The sequence below is a fragment of the Erpetoichthys calabaricus genome, chromosome 1 (assembly GCF_900747795.2).
Source record: "Erpetoichthys calabaricus chromosome 1, fErpCal1.3, whole genome shotgun sequence".
NCBI classification, from domain to species: Eukaryota; Metazoa; Chordata; class Cladistia; order Polypteriformes; family Polypteridae; genus Erpetoichthys; species Erpetoichthys calabaricus.
Genome location: NC_041394.2, coordinates 76,342,239 through 76,364,029, shown reverse-complemented (window position 1 = coordinate 76,364,029; position 21,791 = coordinate 76,342,239). Strand labels below are relative to the sequence as shown.

The following is a 21,791-nucleotide window of genomic DNA, read 5'->3' as shown; positions in this document are numbered from 1 at the left end:
GCAACCCTGGGTCCTCTTTGAGTAATACCATGCCACAATGAAAGTCATCATGCATTGATGTGTTTAAAGGGGATTGGCAAGAATAAAATCAATGAAGTCTTACTGTTCTGTAGTGTTAGAAATTCTCTAATGTTTGAAAGCATGTCACTTAATTTTAAGAATTTCAGAGTTTTTCAGAGAAACATACACTGCAAACCACAAATACTAGAAATTTGTGATTCAACTTGTAAATATCACATAGAAAATCACACAGAAAGTGAGCCCTGTAGAATATCCCTTTAAAGATCAGTCCTAAAACTTTTGGTCCCAAATAAAACAGAGGAGATGAAACTTACCATCTCCATTCAGAAGAACATCCAGGACTGCTGTGTTATGGTCATTATAGAGACATGGCTCAACCTGACAATTCCAGATATGGCTATTAAGCTGGCGGGCTGCTCTAGCACACCAAGCCGGACTAGAGCAGGGGGTTGGGGGGGGCGGGGGTTAGTTAACTGTGTGTATACATGAACAACAACTGGTGCACAAATGCTAAGATCATTGATACTCACTGCTGTCTGGACTTGGAATATGTGTCAATAAAATGTCCATTCTATTTGCCAAGAGAACTTAGTTATTATAGTCACTGCTATACAGTAATCCCTCCTCCATCGCGGGGGTTGCGTTGCAGAGCCACCCGCGAAATAAGAAAATCCGCGAAGTAGAAACCATATGTTTATATGGTTATTTTTATATATTTTAAGCCCTTATAAACTCTCCCACACTATTATAAACATTTCACGCACAATTATACAGCATAAACCCTTTGTATTCTCTTAGATATTAGGTAAGATTCGTTGAAATTATGTATGTAAACACAGTTTACATACAGTAAAACCTAAATATTATTTTAAAGATATCGAGCGTCTCCGATATCACATATTTACAGCCATTACGACAGACAGGCCACCAGCAATAAATACGTACAATGCAAGAAAAATTGTATACAGTAAAATGTGTGTACAGTGACACTAAACTATGTACATGTAATAAGTACTGTACGTAAATAATTAATTATGGTTACTCACCAACAATGACACGACGACTTGTCCGATAACGATGAGTTTAATTTTACTGCACAACAAAGGATAGCGTTACAGCTCTTCTAAAGGAGCATCTTCAGGCGACTGTTTAGCACCGCCGTTGTTCTTCTTCCAGTACTCTTCAATCCAAATCCCTAAAGCAGATTCCATCCAGACTACTGCCTTATCACGTCCACTTGCAACTCGTTTTGCGCCCTGGTTAAAGGACACTGCGGCCGTAGATCTTATATGCTTTTCCTCCTTTTTAAATAAAAAGAATCGTGGACTCATTTATGCTGTAATGGTGTCCTGCAGCAGTGTAGCTGTTTCCTTCCTTCAACATATCCAAAACTTTTACCTTTTCTGCAATCATTTGCATCTTCTGTTGGCGCTTGGGCACGTTAATGCTGAATGAGTGAGATTAGACTTCCTGGTTGATGCAGCACTCCGTCGCTGAGCCAATCAGCAGCACACAGGAACTTAACCGCGTGCTCTGATTGGGTAGCTTCTGAGCCATCCGTCCAATAGCGTCCCTTGTTTGAATTCAAATGCGTCCCTTGTTTGAATTCAAATGGGCAAATCAACTGAGGAAGCACACGTACTGTAGACCACAGACATCCGCGAAGCAGTGAAAAATCCGCGATATATATTCACATATGCTTACATTTAAAATCCGCGATGGAGTGAAACCGCGAAAGACGAAGAGTGATATAGCGAGGGATCACTGTATACATACCTCTGAGTGTTAATACTACATGTGCCTTGGGCTTTCTTCTAACTGCCATTAGCAAACAACAGAATACCCACCCACATGCAGTGTTTGTAATAGCAGGTGATTTTAATCAGGCAAATTTAAAAGCTGTGCTCCTCAAATTCTATCAAAACATCCAATGAGAGGAAAATGTCCCATGAGAGGAATAAACACATTTGACCCTGTGTACTGTAACTTGAATCATGGGTTTAAAGCAATACCATTCCCACATCTGGGCCAGTCTGACCATATCTCTGTTTTTAGCACCACAGACCTCTTGTAAACATGTTCATATCAACTGTAAGAGACATACAGGTGTGTCCAAAGGGAGCTTCTGAGCAGCTCCAGGACTTCTTCAGTAGTACTTACTGGAGTGTATTTAAAGATGACAATATTGATATATGCACCTCTACTGTACTGTTTTATATAAAGAGCTGCATAGACAATGTCACAATAACAAACCAAATTTGTGCTTTCCGCAACAATAAGCTGTGGATTACAAGAGATGTACAACTCTTGCTAAAGGCTCGCAATAAGGCTTTCCAAACTGTTGATAAACAGCAGTACATTGTTGCCAGGTCGAAGCTGAAGAGGGGCATTAGAGATGCCAAAGCATACTATGAGCGGAGAATTTAGAATTATTTTGACAACTCAGACCCCTGCCATGCATGGCAATGGTATATGTCACATTACTAAATAAAACAATAATACCAACCCAGCTACCAGAAACAGCCGTTCCTCACTGGCAGAACAGCTTAACCGCTTCTTCGGACGCAATAGGGAGGAAACACCAGGAACTGTCATGACCACCATTCTAACCCCAGATACCAACAGCCAGGTACTCACTATACAGTCTGCTGATATTATACGCAAAGTCTGAAATATCAATATATGGAAAATGGTTGGCCCAGATGGTGTCCCAGGCTGCATTTTCAGAAAAAGTGTGCAGTGTTAGCGGAGGTATTTATAAATATCTTCAATCAATCTCTATCACAGTGCACTGTCACTACTTACCTGAAGACATCTACCATAGTACCAGTTCCAAAGCAGATTACAGTAACCTGCCTCAATGATTACAGGCCGGTAGCATTAACACCAGTAATCATAAAGTGTCTGGAAAGACTGGTCCTCAAGTACATTAAGGCTGCTCTTCCACACACTGTAGACCCTCAACAATACACATATTGATCCAATAGGTCAATAGATGACACCATTTCCGCTGAACATATTCACAGCTGCTGTTTGTTGATTACAGTTCTGTTTTTAATACCATCATACCCAGTAGACTGTTTTCCATGATGTCCAACCTAGGCCTCCAGTATAACATCCATCCATCCATCCATTATCCAACCTGCTATATCCTACCTACAGGGTCATGGGGGGTCTGCTGGAGCCAATCCCAGCCAACACAGGGTGCAAGGCAGGAAACAAACCCTGGGCAGGGCACCAGCCCACCGCAGTCCATATAACATCTCCCTGTGTATACAGGACTTTTTAACAAATCTGCCAGTCAGTTAGGATGGGACCCCACCACTCCCCTGCATTGCCACTCAGCATAGGAGTTTCTCAAAATTGTGTGTTAAGTCCTTTCCTTTATTCTCTGTATACATATGACTGCATACCAGCCCACAACACCAATGTCATCATTAAATTTGCAGACAATACAACAGTAGTGGGGCTACAAGTCTGCCTACAGGGAGTAGGTACAAAGACTGTGACAGGCTGGTGCATAGAGAATAACTTGATACTTAACACCAAAAAAGCTAAAGAGCTGGTCAATGATTTCAGGAAGAAGTAGGATGAATGACTGGAGAGAATATCAAGTTTTAGGTTCTTGGGTACCAGCATCTCAGAACATCTCACATGGGCAATAAACACAAACTCACTGGTTAAAAAAGGAAAACGATTTTACTTCCTGAGAAATCTTAGAAAGGTTTATCTGTCACAAAAGTTTCTGGTGTCTTTCTATCTTTGTTCCATTGAAAGGGTTCTGACTCGTGGGATACTTGTGTGGTTTGGCAACAGCCCAGAAGCTGACAAAAAGGCTCTGCAGAGAATCAGAGAAACAGCAGAAAAAATTACCTTTGCCTACCTTGGAAGATTTCTACATCTCTTGATCTCTGCGGAAGGTATCTAGCATCATAAAGGACTATTGCTCAGCTCACAAGCTGTTTGAACTTTTCCCCTCAGGGAAGAGATGTAGAGTGTGGACTACAAGACTGATGAACAGTTTCTACCCCCAAACAATTACTACATTAAATTCTGTACTGAAATCACAGATATTACAGACATAATTGTGAAATATCATTTTCATCATTATTACTTATTTATTAACTTGTGCAATATTAAAAAAAAATATTTTTTTTGCATGTGATAATTGTGTAAGGTGTGAGCTATATATAGATGTGTGGATTTCAAAAGTATAGTTTTTGAGTATTATTTCAGGGTAGTGTTGTAATCTACCTCATCTCATTGTATGTGTTATGCAATGACAATTAAGGAATTTTATCTCTACAGCTTTATAAATGTCTGTATCTTGTGCCTATACAGACAAAGTTATCTTAAGGAATAAAAGTTGTAGCCTTAGTGTTTTTCAAAAAGTTGTTACCTTAAATACTTTTACTGCCATCCCAGTAGTCTTTCTTTACAGTGTGAAGATCTTTGTAACTTTCATTGCGAGAAATCAACTCTTTTTAAACCAAAGTCTTATCTGTTACATTAAAATATTGCCTATATTGTTTATATTGTATTTTCAGATTTACCAATGCAACTAAACATGGGCATCTTTGAGTACAACTGCAGGAGTGGCTATATACTGAAGCCTGAATTTATGAGGCGTACAGATAAGAACTTTGACCTTTTCACAGAGGACATCATTGATGGAATTGTGGCCAACACTGTTAGCATACGGGTGAGGTTCATTTTATCTGACTTCATAGATCCTAGTTTTTTTTTTGTTAATTAAATTATTACAAGTAAACACTGAAGCTTCTAAGGTTTATCATGTGTGAACATACAAAAGAACATCAACCTTTTTGGACAACCTGTGCTAGCTAGGAAATTGATCAAAAGAGTGTACCATCATCTTTGGGTGACATCTCAACACACTACTTCCTTTTCAGGATAGTAACAGGAGTGTATTCTTCACAAGCACGGTGTCTCTGTGGTTGCTAATAATGAGTAAAATGGCAAATCAATAAATAAAATGGCAACTCAATAAACATAACACTAAAAAAAAAATTACCCCAACCAAAAAAACAGCAAACGTGTAGAAAAACAACAAAATAATAACTATTTTATAACTAAGCCAATATAAAATTACAAAGAAGGATACATGTCAAAATTAGGACAAACTTGGATTACAGGATAAATGAATACATTTGGAGTAGTGTGTCACATTTAGTAGTCATATTTTGTATAGCATACTATGTCATATTGACAGCACAGTCTGTTGGATCAATGAATCCTGTAAATGAATGGATAGTAGTTCAAAATCTAGTCTTCAATGCACGAAATATAAATAGAAAGACATATGTGGTGAAAAAAATATATAAACTAACAGGATGAAAAAGTGTTCAAAATACAAAGAAATTGCAGTTTAAAGGTCTGTCAAGTACATCTCCAAACCCAGTATCATAAAAAAGAATACTTTTACAAGAACTAAATATCCTAAATGATCTCTTGAGAGGTATTTCATCATGCTGCAATATGTCACGTGATAACAACCTTTACTATGGTCTCTAATTAGTATCACTTTGTAATGCAGTAAGGTAGCTTAAGTATCTCCTTACTGTTAAAGTTGTCTAATTCAAATGATTTTTACCAAATCCCACACATCCACAATTTTTTAATGTTTTCAATCAGATTGGGCTTCAAATCTTTGTATAAGCGTTACCTGAGCAATACAAGTCCTTGACTCCTCTGTCAGATATGTGTTTTATTCAACCTATTTAACCCAGGGCTTCCAAGAAAAACACATAAGGCTCATCCTAAGATATGCCAAGTCGCAAGAAGCTTATGTGAAGTGAGGTACATTATGTGTGGGCAGAAAAATGAACAGTTATTAATGGTAAATGAATAGGTACTTATTTCCTCATGAAGGACTAAACATTTAAAAAGTAGACCAAAGGAAGGTTAAGCAACTATGTGCTTCAATCTTAAGTGAAGGCATGTACTAGAACCAGGTAATGCAGATGAAAAACACCATGTAAGAAAATGTATTTCCATATAAAATCATAGAGAAAAATATATCCCAAGTTTTCCAAATGAAGTGTCTCAAGTTTAATATGTTATCAATTTCAGCAGCTTGGCAGTCAGGGTAAAAGAGCATTAAATTCCCTGAAATATAAGTGGATATTCCACAGCTTGCTGTCACTTGTTGACCTTCTAGTTAAAGGAATAAAAATTATGGATTTTCATATTCTTTCATTTTTGGCAAGCTTTCTCATTTGCTGCTAAGTAATCAAAAATAGCTTATATTATTCTTTAAAACCCCTGAGGATACTCAATTAGGCCACATTTATGTGGAATAATAACCATCCTTGGAAAATATATTTGAAATTCTGTTGAAATCTACTTAGAATTCACAGCACCTAAAATAGTTGAGCTGCCGTACCTAAGATTGATCTGGGTTCTAGAATTGTTTCAAAGAACTTAACCAAACATTTTAAAAGCCTGCAGCATTTGAAACAAGTAAGCAAAAAAGAACTAATTAAGATAAGTACGTACACACAAACTTGGGTTCACATTTAGAACGCATCATTTAAATGTCACATGAACTCAGAGGTTAATTGAAAATCATTGGTGATGACATACTGTACTCCCAAAAGGCTTTTTTTGCCCATTGAAGTCACTGCTTAAGGTAGCAGATGAACTTCCGGTGTTTTTTACTGTTGAAGCTGTCGAGTGCAAGTAATGTCTTTGTTGTATGTCTTTCATAAACATCTTTACTTTGATTCCTTATTTGCACTTCTAATTTGACTATTGGATCATTTGAAAATTTTTTTAAGTACTGGCAGTAAATTGTATGCCTAAAAGAAGTCTCAGTCTTAAGCTTTGCACAATTAACTAAGACTCTTTCATTAATCTCAGTTTTACAATCCTCTGGTTTCTTAACCAAATGTGTATGGATTGAACTGAAACTGCAAAACACAAAATTCCAAACTTTTACTCATTGTCTGTAGTTCATTGTTCAAGTGTAGTGTTATAACACAGAACAAACCTTCAGCAATGCTATAGTGAGTGCCAAATACACTCACCGGCCACTTTATTAGGTACACGTGTTCAACTGCTTGTTAACACAAATATCTAATCGGCCAATCACATGGCAGCAACTCAGTGCATTTAGGCATGCAGCCAATGTCAAGAAGACCTACTGAAGTTCAAATTGAGCATCAGAATGAGGAAGAAAGGTGATTTAAGTGACTTTGAACATGGCATGTTTGTTGGTGCCAGACGGGCTGGTCTGAGTTTTTCAGAAACTGCGCTCTACTGGGATTTTCACACACAACCATTTCTAGGGTTAACAGAGCATGGTCTGAAAAAGGGAAAATATCCAGTGAGCAGCAGATCTATGGGCGAAAATGCCTTGTTGATGCCACAGGTCGGAGGGGAATGGCCAGACTACTTCAAGCTGATAGAAAGGCAACTCAAATAAACATTCATTACAACTGAGGTATGCAGAAGAGCATCTGTGAATGCACAGCATGTTGAACCTTGAATCAGATGGGCTACAGCAGCAGGAGACCAAACCGTGTGCCACTCCTGTCAGATAAGAATAGGCAACTGAGGCTACAGTTCACACATGCTCATCAAAATTGGACAATAGAAAATTGGAAAAAATTTTCTCTGGACTGATGAGTCTCAATTTCTGCTGCAATTTTCAGATGGTAGGGTCAGAATTTGGTGTCAACAGCATGAAAGCATGGATCCATCATGCCTTGTATCAATAGCTAAGGCTGGTGGTGGCGGTGTAATGGTGTGGGGGATATTTTCTTGGCACACTTTGGACCCTTTAGTACCAAATGAGCATTGTTTAAATACCACAGTCTACCTGAGTAATGTTGCTGACCATGCCCATAGCTCAAATCATCTCAAGCTGGTTTCTTGAACATGACAATGTGTTCACTATACACAGATGGCCTCCCTAGTCACCAGATCTCAATTCAATAGAGCACCTTTGGGATGTAGTGGAATGGGTGATTTACATCATGGATGCGTAGCTGACAAATCTGCAACAACTGCTTGATGGTATTATGTTAATAAAGACCAAAATCCCTGACAAATGTTTCCAGCACCTTGTTGAATCTATGCCTTGAAGAATTACGGCAGTTCTGAAGGCAAAAGGAGATCTAACCCTGTACTAACAAGGTGTACCTAATAAAGTGGTCAATGAGTGTATATTGTATCATTTGTCTTTTGATAAACTGAGGCAGAAAGATGTGTACTAAAAAAAAATGTGTTTATAAAAAGTTAATCACACACAAAATTAGGGCAACAAGCAGTTCATATAATGTTTGATTACAAATCTAAAGTTTTTCTGGAACACGCACAGTAAAAGTGACTATGTAGTGGGTCACAGAAGAGAATTAAACCTGCAGTCTTGGATTTTTAAACCTTTACACCAAAATGCTGCCAAGGTCCCTTTAACCCTGATTTAATACTAGCTAAATCTTCATGTATATTGTAAATACCTGTTATTTTCTGTACTTTGCTTTATATTTTTGGTTAACTGAATTAGATAAAAAAATATTCTCTTTGGGTGTTTTGTTAATCTACTTGTTGTATGTGCCTCTTTTAAGATACTTTCAGGCCAGTTTCTCTCCGATAAGAAAATTGGAATATACGTAGAGGTGGATATGTTTGGACTTCCTGTGGATACAAAAAGGAAGTTCCGCACTAAGACCTCCAATGGAAATTCTATGAACCCATTCTGGGATGAAGAACCATTTGTATTTAACAAGGTATTATTTTTAATTTAGGCGTGGAGTTTGCATGTTCTCCCCATGTCTGCCTCTGGGTGCTCCGGTTTCCTCCCACAGTCCAAAGACATGCAGGTTAGGTGCATTGGCGATCCTAAATTGCCCCTAGTGTGTGCTTGGTGTGTGTGTGTGTGTGTGTGCACACCCTGCCTGGGGTTTGTTTCCTGCCTTGCACCCTGTGTTGGCTGGGATTGGCTCCAGCAGACCCCCGTGACCCTGTAGTTAGGATATAGTGGGTTGGATGATGGATGGATGGATGGAAATTATGGGAGTATTATCAATGCTTTAGATATTTCAAAGTCAAACTTACTGTGCTAAAAATACTATAATCTGTTGATTGAAGAAGTGAGTGTTACATCCTTCAAGATAAAATTGCAAGGTATAATTGCAATAATTGTCATTGAGACACCTGTGTTCTGAAAAACTACCACCTTGTGGAAGTTGTTACTTTTCTAAACTCGGCTAAAAATCTTCTGCAGATTGAGTTCTAAGATTTTTTTACACCAATTCATTTTGAGTCATACCTGATCTTGGCTTGAGTCTTCCTTCTTTAAGGTGTTGCAGTGTCCTCACTCATGATAGTTCTGTCTTCTCTTAGGTGGTTCTTCCTACTTTGGCTTCCTTGAGAATCGCTGTATTTGAGGAAAATGGAAAGTTTATTGGCCATCGGATTTTACCAGTTTCGTCCATTCGTCCAGGTTCAATGCATCTTTTTTTTCCCCCCCACCCTTGATATGACTGTTCTTTATCATCTACTTTAGGGAATGCTCTCTTTCATCATGTCTACTGTCTGAAACTGTGACTATCAAAAGAAAAAAACGGGACATCACAATCTTACAGTATATTCACTCCCCATGTTAGACAACAGTATCTCCATTTAGATGCTCTTTTTGAGCACTAGAGCATCTGTAGAATTTGGTTTTATTCTTCCAAAGAGCTGCAATTGACTTCATTGTAGACATCCCTTTAATGAGTCAACTCTAAATTCAGAAAAAAGCTTAACACTTCTACCTTTGTCTAAATATATTAAAATTTTATAGTTGATGAGTTGTGTGTGCTTGGCATTTTTTGCTCACCCTAGTATAGAATTTCCAGCCCTAGTGCTCCCACTAGATACAAGTTTTATTATGTATGTATGTACAGTATGTGAATGTTTGTTTATATATAAATAGACATGAAGACATTTTTGGGGTGACCATAAACACTCCACATGCAAGGTACTCTATTTTGTAGCCATACACTAAAGTAAATCATAGAGTTAAATCCAATATAATCAATTGCTTTTAAAATAGTTGCCTTTTCAAAGTGTTAGAAGTATTAGTTATTAGAAAATATTGCAAAGCTACAGCTAGGATAATCTATGGAACTGTACTGCTTTTATTCAATGTTTTTCCACTTACACCATCAGGGTATCACTATATCAGCCTGAAGAATGAACTCAATCAGCCCTTAGTACTTCAAACTTTGTTTGTTTACACTGAAGCCAAGGACTACATACCCAACGAGCACCAAGGTATGCATTTCATTTTATTGTGTTTTCATCTACTATCATTACACATTTTTAATGCTTACAAGTTAAAGAATTCATTCTCTACAGACTAAAAATCTACCTTGTTTAAAGGAAATGGAATAAGTTGATTTAAAGGTTTGCCTTACGTTCAGGTATTGTGCTTATGATTTGGTTCAGATTTGTCAGGTGAAGCTTTGATCAGTTGGCTTGAGTCTGTGAGCTACTTGTAGTATCTTTAAGCCACTGTCCAGGTTTCTCTGGTCTCCGTATACATCCTTCTGATTTTTTGCTTTGACATTTAACAGTCCTCATTCTGTTGTCAAAATGGATTATCACACCAGCTCTTTGACTCTTTGTTGTGGTTCAGCATCACACTTGACTCAGTTGGTGCACAGAGAAGTCTCCATGTATATAGATGCCATAACATGCATCATACCTGCTTTAAACGTCTATGCACAATGGATTCCAAAAATGAGGGATGAAAAGAATAACATTTTTTGGACTTCCCTACATGTTGTCTTTGGCAATTAGAGCAGTCACTTGTGCATTTTAAAATCATTTTAATTCTTATGGATCTGAGCTCAGTTTCAGTCCTCTGAAATACCTGCTCATACCTCACCTGAATTTATTTTTTAAAAAAAAGTAAAAGTAATAAGTAGAAATTGTCATTTTTGTGTTTCTAGGATACATTTCAGTCTTTGTAGGTCAGATAACTCATAGAAATTCTAAGAATTTACAGACTGAAGAATTTAAAGAGAATGAATAGAAGAAAGAAAATAGGCTGCTGTGTGCTAAAAGTTGTTACAAATGGAAAGCCCCATCATTCTGCATCTGTAGAATGAGAGTAGAAACAAGTTATCTAATTAAAATCAAATAAAGGTGGAAATTAGAAAACTGAGTGGCACATTAGGTAGTAATGTTTTACTTGCACATCCCCAGAGACATCGAAAATAAGTTGATTTGCAATTTAATAAAAATATATATATATAAAAAAATTCAGTGACATTTTATTAAAGGGCGGCACGGTGACACAGTGGGTAGCGCTGCTGCCTCGCAGTTGGGAGACCTGGGGACCTGGGTTCGCTTCCCAGGTCCTCCCTGCGTGGAGTTTGCATGTTCTCCCCGTGTCTGCGTGGGTTTCCTTCGGGTGCTTCGGTTTCCTCCCACAGTCCAAAGACATGCAGGTTAGGTGGATTGGCGATTCTAAATTGGGCCTAGTGTGTGATTGGTGTGTGGGTGTGTTTGTGTGTCCGGCGGTGGGTTGGCACCCTGCCCGGGATTGGTTCCTGCCTTGTGCCCTGTGTTGGCTGGGATTGGCTCCAGCAGACCCCCGTGACCCTGTGTTCAGATTCAGCGGGTTGGAAAATGGATGGATTTTATTAAAAGATACACTAAAAAGTAAAAAAAATTATTTTTCTTGGACTAAGATTTTGTTGGTCACATGTGAAATAAAATTGTGGGGTGCCCATAAAATAATTTAATTCAATTAAAATTCATAGATTCATTAAAGTGAAATTTCTAACCAGCTTAAATAAGAAAAGAAGATGACTTATCATATAAAAGTTGATTAAAGAATGTAGGGTAATGGTTATAATTGGAAAAATGTTCAGATTGTAAGATTTATTTTTTGGAATCGTTTAAGAAATCTATGCATTGTAATTGAATTAAATTCATTTTTTTATGGTGCCCCACAATTTTTTTTAGTCAGATATAACCAACAAAATTCTTTTTTTACTTTTTAGTGCATTTTTGAATAAAATCATGTCACTTAAAAATCTTTTTTTATATACAGTGTTTTTAGCCACCCTAATGCCACACAGTCCTCAGCATGTTACAAAAACCTTGACTTGGGTGGGAAGGTGATTCGGCAGAAATGACCTCAGCAACAGCGTGGAATCGAACCCACGATCTTAAAGTGAAACTTAACATCCATTCATATTCATTTCAGAAAATCCTAACCACGGTGAAACCTTACACTTGGGAAACACTGGAAATGTGCGTTTGTCTATTGGAGAATCAAACCTTCAATCTATCTTAGAAAAGCCCAACACTTTATTGACTTAGCCAATATCACCAAATCACTGAAAAGAATATTTCCCCAAATTTGTATATAAATGAAGAAAAATTGGTAAAATTAGAAAAAAAAATTGCTTTGTTTACATTGGTCTCAAACATTCGACCATTTGATTTAACATCCAACCACGTGACCAATGTTAGTTAACTATCATATTGAAGTAATTTGACAAAACTTCAATATCAATTAATCAAAATTCTTATTTTTTTTTTCTTAATTAATTTGTCAACATTGGTCTTGAACCTTCAACCGTATGATCAAAGGTCCAGTATGCTAACCACTTGACCAACAGCACAAATTCATGTGTATTCGCTAAAGTTCTAATATTAGGAAATGAGAAATTTATGTTTGATGTAAATAATGTACAGATCCTGGGTCAAAATTGATGAAATATTGCATTGTCACAAAAGATCACCTTGCATGCAAAGTTTAAAGAAAATCAGTTCAGTAAAAGTGGGTAAAAAAAAATTGATTGCAAAACAGAGAGGGCAAGCTGAATAAAATTGTGTAATAATAAAACTGGCCTTGTGTGAGTGCAAGTGTGGATGTGGATGTGTGTGTGAGTGGGTCCTGTAATTCACTGGCTCCTTGTCCAAGCCTGTATCCTGCCTTTTGTTCAGTGTTGTTGGGGTAGAATTTCACCACAAATTGGTTAAGCAGGTATTATGTTATCTTACTATGAATTCACTTAAACAGAAATTAAAACTATTTGTTCCTGTGGGATGCTTGCAATCCACTACTTTAAAATGTTTGTTAACATTCAGTAAAGAGAAAAAATGGTTTTGCACAAGCATGTTTTTTCTTCCATCCGAACGTCTTTTTTCAGTCAGAAAATCTCAGTGGTGCAATTTTCTTACTAGTATACAGTATATGTTTTTTTAGAAATGTTTCTTGTTTTAATTAACTTCTTAAAACCTTTAAATGGCCAATATCCAGGTTTCCTGCTTGGGTAATTTTCTTGAAATACTCTGACCCAACTCACACTCACACACATGGAAGAGTGAAATAGCTGAAAAATCGCAGCAAATCTATGCCTGGCCACACTTATTACAAACACTGTCCTGGCGTGATACTTACATGGAATAAATGATTCCGAAGGAATTTGATCTAATAACCTCCAGCTTTCAAATTCCAGGATTTTTGACTATTAGAATTATCACTTTATTATTGACATTATATGGAACTTTTTTTTTATTTCTGATAATGGTGAGCATTCTTTGTGTTCTTTCTGTCATGCAATCAATTACAGAGTATGCAGAAGCACTAACTAATCCCATCAAACATTTGATGTCTCTGGATGAAAGAGAGAAGAAGCTGGCATCTCTAATGGGAGAAAGTGAGGTAACATATCGGTTCATTTTATTTGTATTTATCCTAATAGTTAAAGATTAAATAGTTAAGATGATAAAGCAGTAAAACAAAATTGATTGTACTCATGTGGACTTTAGAACATTTTTTTAATTTTTTCATTTGTTTTCATAATTTTACTAAAAACATTGATTGCATTAATTCAAATAAATTCATGCCCCATGGTTTTTAGTGTAGGTGCAGTCTAGTCCGGTCAGAAGCTTTCAGTTTGTTGTCTTAATTCTACTGTTAACTTTTTAAATCAGCTTTCTGGTAGTTTTTTGCAAGTTCCTGATCAAATTTGTTGGTTATTTTTTTAATGTAGCGAACCCTCAATAGTAAGGAGAACTATCATGAAAGAAGTGAAACTGACCAGGCTGCTGTGGAACGACATGGCATTGTCACCACCACTAGCACCCCTCAGCCTGTCCCAAGGCCATTATTGCTGGGTAATTCAAATGATGTCAGCTTTAGTCCAGGTATGGCATAAATGTTCACAGTTATCCTTCCTCAGCATTAATAACTGTTGCTGTTGCATAGAAGTGGACTCCTTAATATTTTGAAACATCTTTTGTCATTAAGATACCGTAAACATACTGTGTATATATATGAGCACAGAGTATACAGCATATACTCACAGAACAAATGATTAGGAACACTATACTAATACTGGGTAGGGCCTCCTTTTGCTCTCAAAACAGTAATTTCTTTGTGGCGTGAATTCTATAAGATGTTGGAAATATTCCTATGAGATTCTGATCCCCATTGACATGATTACATCATGCAATTTTTGCAGATTTGTCAGCTACACATTCATGCTGTAAATCTCCTGTTCCATCACATCTCAAAGGTGTTCTGTCCTTGTCATGTTCATGAAACCAATTTGAGATGACTTCTACTTTGTGCCATGGCATACTATCATGCTGAAAGTAGACATTAGAAGATGGGTATATTATAGCCATGAAGGGTTGCACACGGTCAGCAACAGTACTCATTGGTATTAATGGGCCCAAAGTGTGTCCAAAAATATTCCCCACACCATTACACCACCACCGCCACCAGTGTAAACTGCTGACACATGGCAGGTTGAGTCCATAGATTCATGCTGTTGGCACCAAGTTCTGACCCTACCTTGTCTGTATATCTATGCAGAAATCGAGGTTCATCAGACCAGACAAGGTTTTTCTGTCATCGGTTGCTCAGGTTTGGTGGGTCTGTGCCCATTGTGGCCTCAGTTTTCTACTTTTGGCTGACAGGAGTGAAACCCAATATGGCGTTCTGCTGGTATTCCAAATGCCTCAAGGTTCAATGTGTTATGCATTCTGAGATGCTTTTCTGCTCACTACAGCAGTAGAGAGTGATTTTCCAAGTTACAGTAGTCTTTCAGTTAGTTTGAACCAGCAAACCCACGATTCTCGAAAGAATCGCAAATCCAAGAATGGCAATCACTTTCTGTTCCCTCCGATATTTGGAGGGAAGAAAAATCATGGGGGGTGATTGCGTCCTGGGAAAGTTTTCATTTAATTAAATAATCATATTTGTACTAAAGCGGTTTCTTTTTGGAGCCATGACTCATCTGGTTCTGGTGTTTCAGAAGCACGTTTTAGGCACCTGCGTTCATTGTTTACATCCATGCGGTCTCGTTTTTGTTTTTCTATGGCTGTGTCGTTAGCTAGGTGTCGTTTGCTGACGGCGGCGGATTCGCATGCTGAAGTGACCATTGCGGCAGATCCGGGCTTGGAGGGCTACATTACTAAACGAAGGTGGTATATGCGGTGGTGTGGGCGGTCGCGTTCGGGCGGCAGTGCATATATACAACCTGGCGTGCACGCTTTACCTCCGGTTTAGTTTACAGGTCGTGTTGTGTTGTTTGGACGCCACCTACTGACTCTGGGAAGCCGCTGGGTTTGACTCAGGGGCGCTGAGGCGCAGTGCGCCTGCGCTGTCGGTGCCTCTGGCCTCTGTAATCTTTGCATATATACAAACATTACTAAACGAAGGTTGTATATGCGGTGGTGTGCGCGTTCACGTTCGGGCGGCGGTTGTATTGTGATGTGAAGTTTACTTTACAGGTTGTGTTGTTTGGGTGCCACCTGCTGACTCTGGGAAGCCACTGGGTTTGACTCTGGGGCGCTGAGGCACAGTGCGGGTGCGCTTTCGGTGCGTCTGGCATCCGTGCATATATACAACCTTCGTTTAGTAATATAGATCAGTCTAGCCATTCTGCCCTGACCTCTGGCCTTAACAAGGTGTATCCATCTGCACAACTGTTACTTGTTGGATGTTATTTTTGATTGTGCACCTTTCTGAGTAAACTATAGACACTGTTGTATGTGAAACTCCCAGGAGATCAACAGATACAGAAATACTGTAACCAGCCCTTCTGGCACCAAAAATTAGGCCACAGTTGAAATCATTAAGATCACATTTTTCCCCATTCTGGTATTTGTGAACATTAAGTCAAGCTTTAAACCTGTACAGGTATCTGCATGATTTTATGCATTGCGCTGCTTCCACATGATTGGCTGATTAGATACTTGCATTGATATTTGCACAGTGAATGTATGTATATTTCAACCAAGCAAAATTTTGTAACCTTGCTCGCAAAATTACCATAAACAGTCAGACTACAGTTGAATTTAGTATTAAATTGACTTTACTAGTATTTTGATGTTTTATCAAAGTCATATTTATGAAATCATGTTGATATTGTAAATTACTCATTGTCTTTTGAATTTTTTGCTTTCTAGTGCAGCGAAATGATTTGATTGCGAGTGTATTAAATGGTAAGCCATGACTTTGGTACTTAAATTAACATTAGTTTTTGTTGATTTTTTCCATTTTACTAATTTAATATAAAATCAAGTAAAACAGAAGGAATTATCATATACAAAGTAAATATGAATTGAGTTAGAAAGACGTTATTGTAGATGTGAGATGTGAGATGTTTAGCTTTTTTCACCACAAGTAAGGCTCCTGAATAATAGAATGAACAAGTTGTATTAAGTAAGAACACAATAGCGAGTATCCGAATATGTAAAGACCTATAAATTGTGACTTGCAATGTAGGTGAGTAAATCAAAAAATTGACACAGACATATGTGGTGGAAATTGAACATCTTATTAAAGAAAGAAACGTCCTCTAACAGGACAGTTCAGTAATCAGGCAGGAGAAAAGCTGTTCATTGTATCTTTTAATGACTTCTCGGCAAAATGCCTTGGAGGGAGCATTCTTTAGAAGCAGTCTGTTATGGCATGGTCAGAATGATCAGAGAAACAAAGAATAGAGGTTAATTTTGTAAACTGTTGAATTTACATTCAGTGTTAATCAATGCATACATTTTACTCTGGTTGGTTCCTTGGCCTACACCCAAATGATTTACATAAAATAAAAGTCTCTTACTGTATATTATATTCTGGTTCTTCTTCTACTTTTTGAGATGAGACACCACCCTTGCAATTTCTGTGCGTATAACAATTGTCCATTCAAGTTTATAGGACATCTGCTGATTTCTTAGTCATCCTTCATTACATTTTGTATATTACATCAACCTTTCTTGTGGTACATTCTTCATTACTTGACCATTTCAGTATTTTTCCTAGACCAATTCTTATATTTCAGTGTACATTTTGTTGTTCACTTGACCTTTGTTTGGTTTTCCACATTTATTAACCCTATATGCTATTCCTTTAAGATGAATGCTGTTACCCTAAAATTATTCTTCCACACATAAGAACATAAAATAGGGATGTGTAAGGGAATTATGTGCTTAAATAATGCTGACAATACTGTAGGATTACATTCAAAGTATAAGCACATGTTACAGACTAAAATAAGAGTTCACTGTACTAATATGCTATATATGTTGTTATTACTTTCTTTGTAAACTCATTACTTATTTTAGTGCATGTTAACTCCTAGCATAAACGTACGATATACAGTATATATACACTACTGGTCAAAAGTTTTAGAACACCTCAGTTTTTGCAGTTTTTCTTCAAATTTAATCAACTGAAATGCAATAAATGACCTAAAATTATGAAAAGGTAAGCAGTAAACTGCCAAAGGTTTATATTTAAAGTTTAGGTTAGCAAAACCTGACAAAAAAAGGGAATCTCAGAATATCACAAATGGGCCTTCTTCAGGGAGCAACTAATAGGTTACAACCTACAGATGTTCTGCAGCAATTAAAGCAAATTGAAGCAAACAATTTGCACAGGTGTCCCAAATTCTGCTGATTACTTTAAAATAGAGTTGGAACAGACCAAGCAATTAACAAATTAAATGAGACAGAGCATTGTTACCCCTACAAGTATAGGCCTTTGAGATAGAGAAACTTCAAAATAATGTATATATTCACATTAATAAACTGGGTAGCTGTTTTGTTTTTGGGAGGTGTTCATTAGCATTAAAAAGCAAGTTTTTTACACTTTCTTATACATTGACAGACTGCCTTCTAATTATCTCAATAGCTACACCATTGCATGAAATGTCATTCCATTGAGGGTAATTGACAAACATTACATTTCTTTATGCCCATAACATCCTCTTTACAGCTCCCTTTAAAACATTATACTGAATATGGATAAACACGGAGGATTATTGCCAAAGAAAATCTCTCTTTCTTTCCTGTTTTATATTTTTATATGTCCATGGTTTTTTGCTTATGTTGATGTATATTGGATTTTTTTCTCACTTTCATGCGATGTTAATTATACACATTTGTCAATGGACCAGAAAAAAGTAATTAAATTCAGAAATAAATACAAAAAAAGTAAAAGTTACTATAACCAACATATTTGACTTTAAAGCTTTGTTAAAAGGCAAAAGCTAACATTTAACAGGGACAGAAGTCATTCGATATAATCAAGCATTGTCAACAATATAAATTAATAACTACAATGGTTTGAAAATGGAATGTTTTTGCTATGTTTGTCTCATCAGTTTCCAAAATAATGAAACAAAGTACATTGTAGTTGGCTGTCCTGTGTAATGTGAGGGGCCATTATCAGTATTTATCAAAATAAAAACAGCGTCCAAATAATGGGTATATATCAAGTCTGTAGTGATTTATTTTATACTGGACCCTACGCCATATTCAAAGACAGAATCTAACTCGTTTCCACGGTATAATTTTAAAGTATATAATGAGACTCGCACATTAATACTTTTTTAAATTATAAAATGCAATTATAAAATAATTATTTTAATTAAATGAATTCATTATTTTAAAATGACAGTTTCAAGTTGGGAAAGAGTTAGGGATGCAGATGCAGGGATGGGGAGACTATGTAAAAGTTCCAAGGTCCCAGTCAGTTTGTTGATTGCCCTGGCTCTTTATGTCACCATTAAATATAAATCTATTGCCTTTGTACTTTATCCATGTACTATCATTTTATTTACTTTTTTTTTTACTCAAAACAGCCAAATTACATATTATGTGCATATCTGTGGAAACACTTGTGTTAGTCACAAACCTATACAGTAGTATACACACCTCTGTCCTGTTTTGATGGGATAGAGCTAAAATTAAGACTAACCACACTAGACTTTGTTTTTTCTTCATTTTTAGTGGACCCTGAAAATAAGATGTTCACAATTTACTGGTAAAGTACAATAAGATGCAGGAGTATGGTCATACTATTGCAAATATCTGGCAAATGTTGATGTAATGGTTCCTGTCTGGTTTCTGAATTTGCCAGATATGGCAGTTTATAGAGTGTATTAGCAAAAATAAGATTTCTTTCGAACTACTGATCTCCTTTAGTTTAGATCAAAGTTGGATGAAGGATTTGTTCATTTCCTTGGATTAATTTTCTGTTGTAGATGTCCAAGCACAGTCAATAGAAGAGCTCCGTCAGCAGAAGGGGTACCTAAAACTACTGAGAAAGCATTATAAGGAGATGAAGGAGATGCGGAAGAAGCACTTGAAAAAAATTTCTAAGCTCAACAAGGATCAAAATACACGGATAAGTCAGTTTCATACAGACAGTGTGCGGCGAAAATTTCAGGTTGAAAAGAACATGAAAAAAAATGGAAAGAAATCGTAAGTATCCAAGTAACCAAAACAACAGTTTAATTATCAAGTCACACTTTTCTCTTGTAACATGATTTTATGTTTATGCTTGCACCAAAGGGTGTTATTTTCTCTGTCATATTCAGGATTGTGTTTCTATTTCTAAAAGTTCTATGTCGAGATTAAAGTAGTCTCGAAATTTCCACTTTAATCTCATAGTTTATTCTGTCATTAAAGTAGAACATCGTAAACTTCATCTTAAAATCGATATTTAATTTACTAGAGTTTCTCAAATCCCATTATAACTAAAGTAGTACTTTAAATGCTTTGTCTTATAAGTGTTCCCTAACCCAGAAATTAATTGCTTTATGCTTCCTATGCAGGCTTACTCTTACACCGACAAAAGTGCACAGGCAGTGATCACCACACAGAATACATTACATTCATGATATTACAGCTCTCTTAAAATTTTAGCATACTAAGATGTATATTTGATATACTTTTCATGATGAAATGCATTAAAGCATGTATTAAAGTTATTGGGGCATGTTGGCACAGCATTAGCAATGAGCTGCCACCCCCTCCATGGATTGTTCCTGCCTCTCGCAAGATGCTCGCTGGGATGCGCATGCAACCCTGGATGGAAAAATTTATTGCAGCAGTACTGTCTCTGTCAAACATACCAATCCCCCAATTCCTGTTCTTCTTTTTCTTTCTGCATGTAACCAATTGCCACACAATAAGTGTCTGTAATAAATGTAAAACCAACTGTAAGCTTAGAACACGGATTCTTCAAACCTTTTAAGGAACATTGAAAAAATCTTTGTTATACATGTTTAATTATTCCATCCAGCCAGCCAGTCCCAGCAATTATAGAGCGCAAGATTGGAACAATCCCTGGTTGGGGCACCATCTCATCGCTACTGCTGCACCACCGTGCCCCCCCACATGTTTAATTATTAACAGTATATATTATTTAAATGAAGTTAACAATTTATCTGTAAAATGTAATATACATATTTAATACATTTCATCATAAAAATAATATCAAGTATACATCCTTGTATTCCAACAGCACACAGCTCCAAGAGAATAGCTCTTGGAAACCTAAATCGACTTAGAAGCCAGTCGTCATCATCTGCAAATATGCGCTGTCTTCTACTGAATTGAATTGAATTCCTTTATTGTCATTGTATGGTACAATGAGAATTAATATGCAACTACTCTATAAACTTATTTTCTTATAAAATGATAAAATAATAATAATAACACAATAAACGAACAATGAAAAATATACAATATTAAAGCATAAGTTCAATATACATGTACATAAAGTATAGATAGTGCAAAGGGTTAATAAAGTGGCACAAGTTGTGCAATATTATAACTATCGCAAGTTTACAGTGAGGTAATTGTACTTATAAGTACAAACAGTTCTACAAGGAGCACTGGATGGATTGATTTGAATGCGTTTATAGTTCTTGGAATAAAACTGTTTCTGAGCCTGGAGGTCTGTGCAGGAAAAGCTCTGAAGTGTTTGCCAGACGGGAGAAGTTCAAGTAGACTGTGGCATGGGTGAGTGGAATCCATGCAGATGCTGGTGGTTTTCATGATGCAGTGTGTGCTTCACACAGATACAATAAACAGGTTAAAATACTCTCAGTGGTGCACTAAAAGTAACAACACTAAAGCAGCTACGGTATTTGGAATAGTTTGGCCATTCCATTATATTGTTACAGAATGATTACAATCAAATGCTTTAAATTTGTAAATGATATGCTATTAATTTTGGTGTATTTGATAAAACCTGCATTATGGATGTGAATCTGAAAAAGAAAGACCACAAAAACAGTAGCACTGCTTTGACGCTGGGTGCTGCCAGTTTGTAAAACCAAGCAGAAATGTGTGTGGCTTTATGGCTTTATCTCAAAGTGAGCGTGGAAACAGGCATCCACAACATTTTTGTGCGTACACACCGTTTATACATGAGACCCCTAGTGTTTTGGTTTCTGTAATAAGAAATAAAAGTTGCCTTTAAATGATAATACTAC

At 36.8% G+C, this 21,791-nt stretch overlaps 1 protein-coding gene across 9 annotated transcripts in view; it reads left to right on the top strand.

The window, feature by feature from the left end:
• The window catches only part of plcb3 (phospholipase C, beta 3 (phosphatidylinositol-specific)), a 357,037-nt gene that overhangs the window by 296,017 nt on the left and 39,229 nt on the right, over nucleotides 1–21,791 (top strand). For all 9 annotated transcript variants that reach the window (XM_051920110.1, XM_051920112.1, XM_051920124.1 and 6 more), the window contains 8 exons: nucleotides 4,569–4,723; nucleotides 8,613–8,774; nucleotides 9,391–9,490; nucleotides 10,201–10,305; nucleotides 13,626–13,717; nucleotides 14,049–14,202; nucleotides 16,474–16,509; nucleotides 19,551–19,770. In XM_051920110.1, coding sequence (XP_051776070.1) covers nucleotides 4,569–4,723; nucleotides 8,613–8,774; nucleotides 9,391–9,490; nucleotides 10,201–10,305; nucleotides 13,626–13,717; nucleotides 14,049–14,202; nucleotides 16,474–16,509; nucleotides 19,551–19,770 — 1,024 coding nt within the window. The remainder of the gene's footprint in view (nucleotides 1–4,568; nucleotides 4,724–8,612; nucleotides 8,775–9,390; nucleotides 9,491–10,200; nucleotides 10,306–13,625; nucleotides 13,718–14,048; nucleotides 14,203–16,473; nucleotides 16,510–19,550; nucleotides 19,771–21,791) is intronic.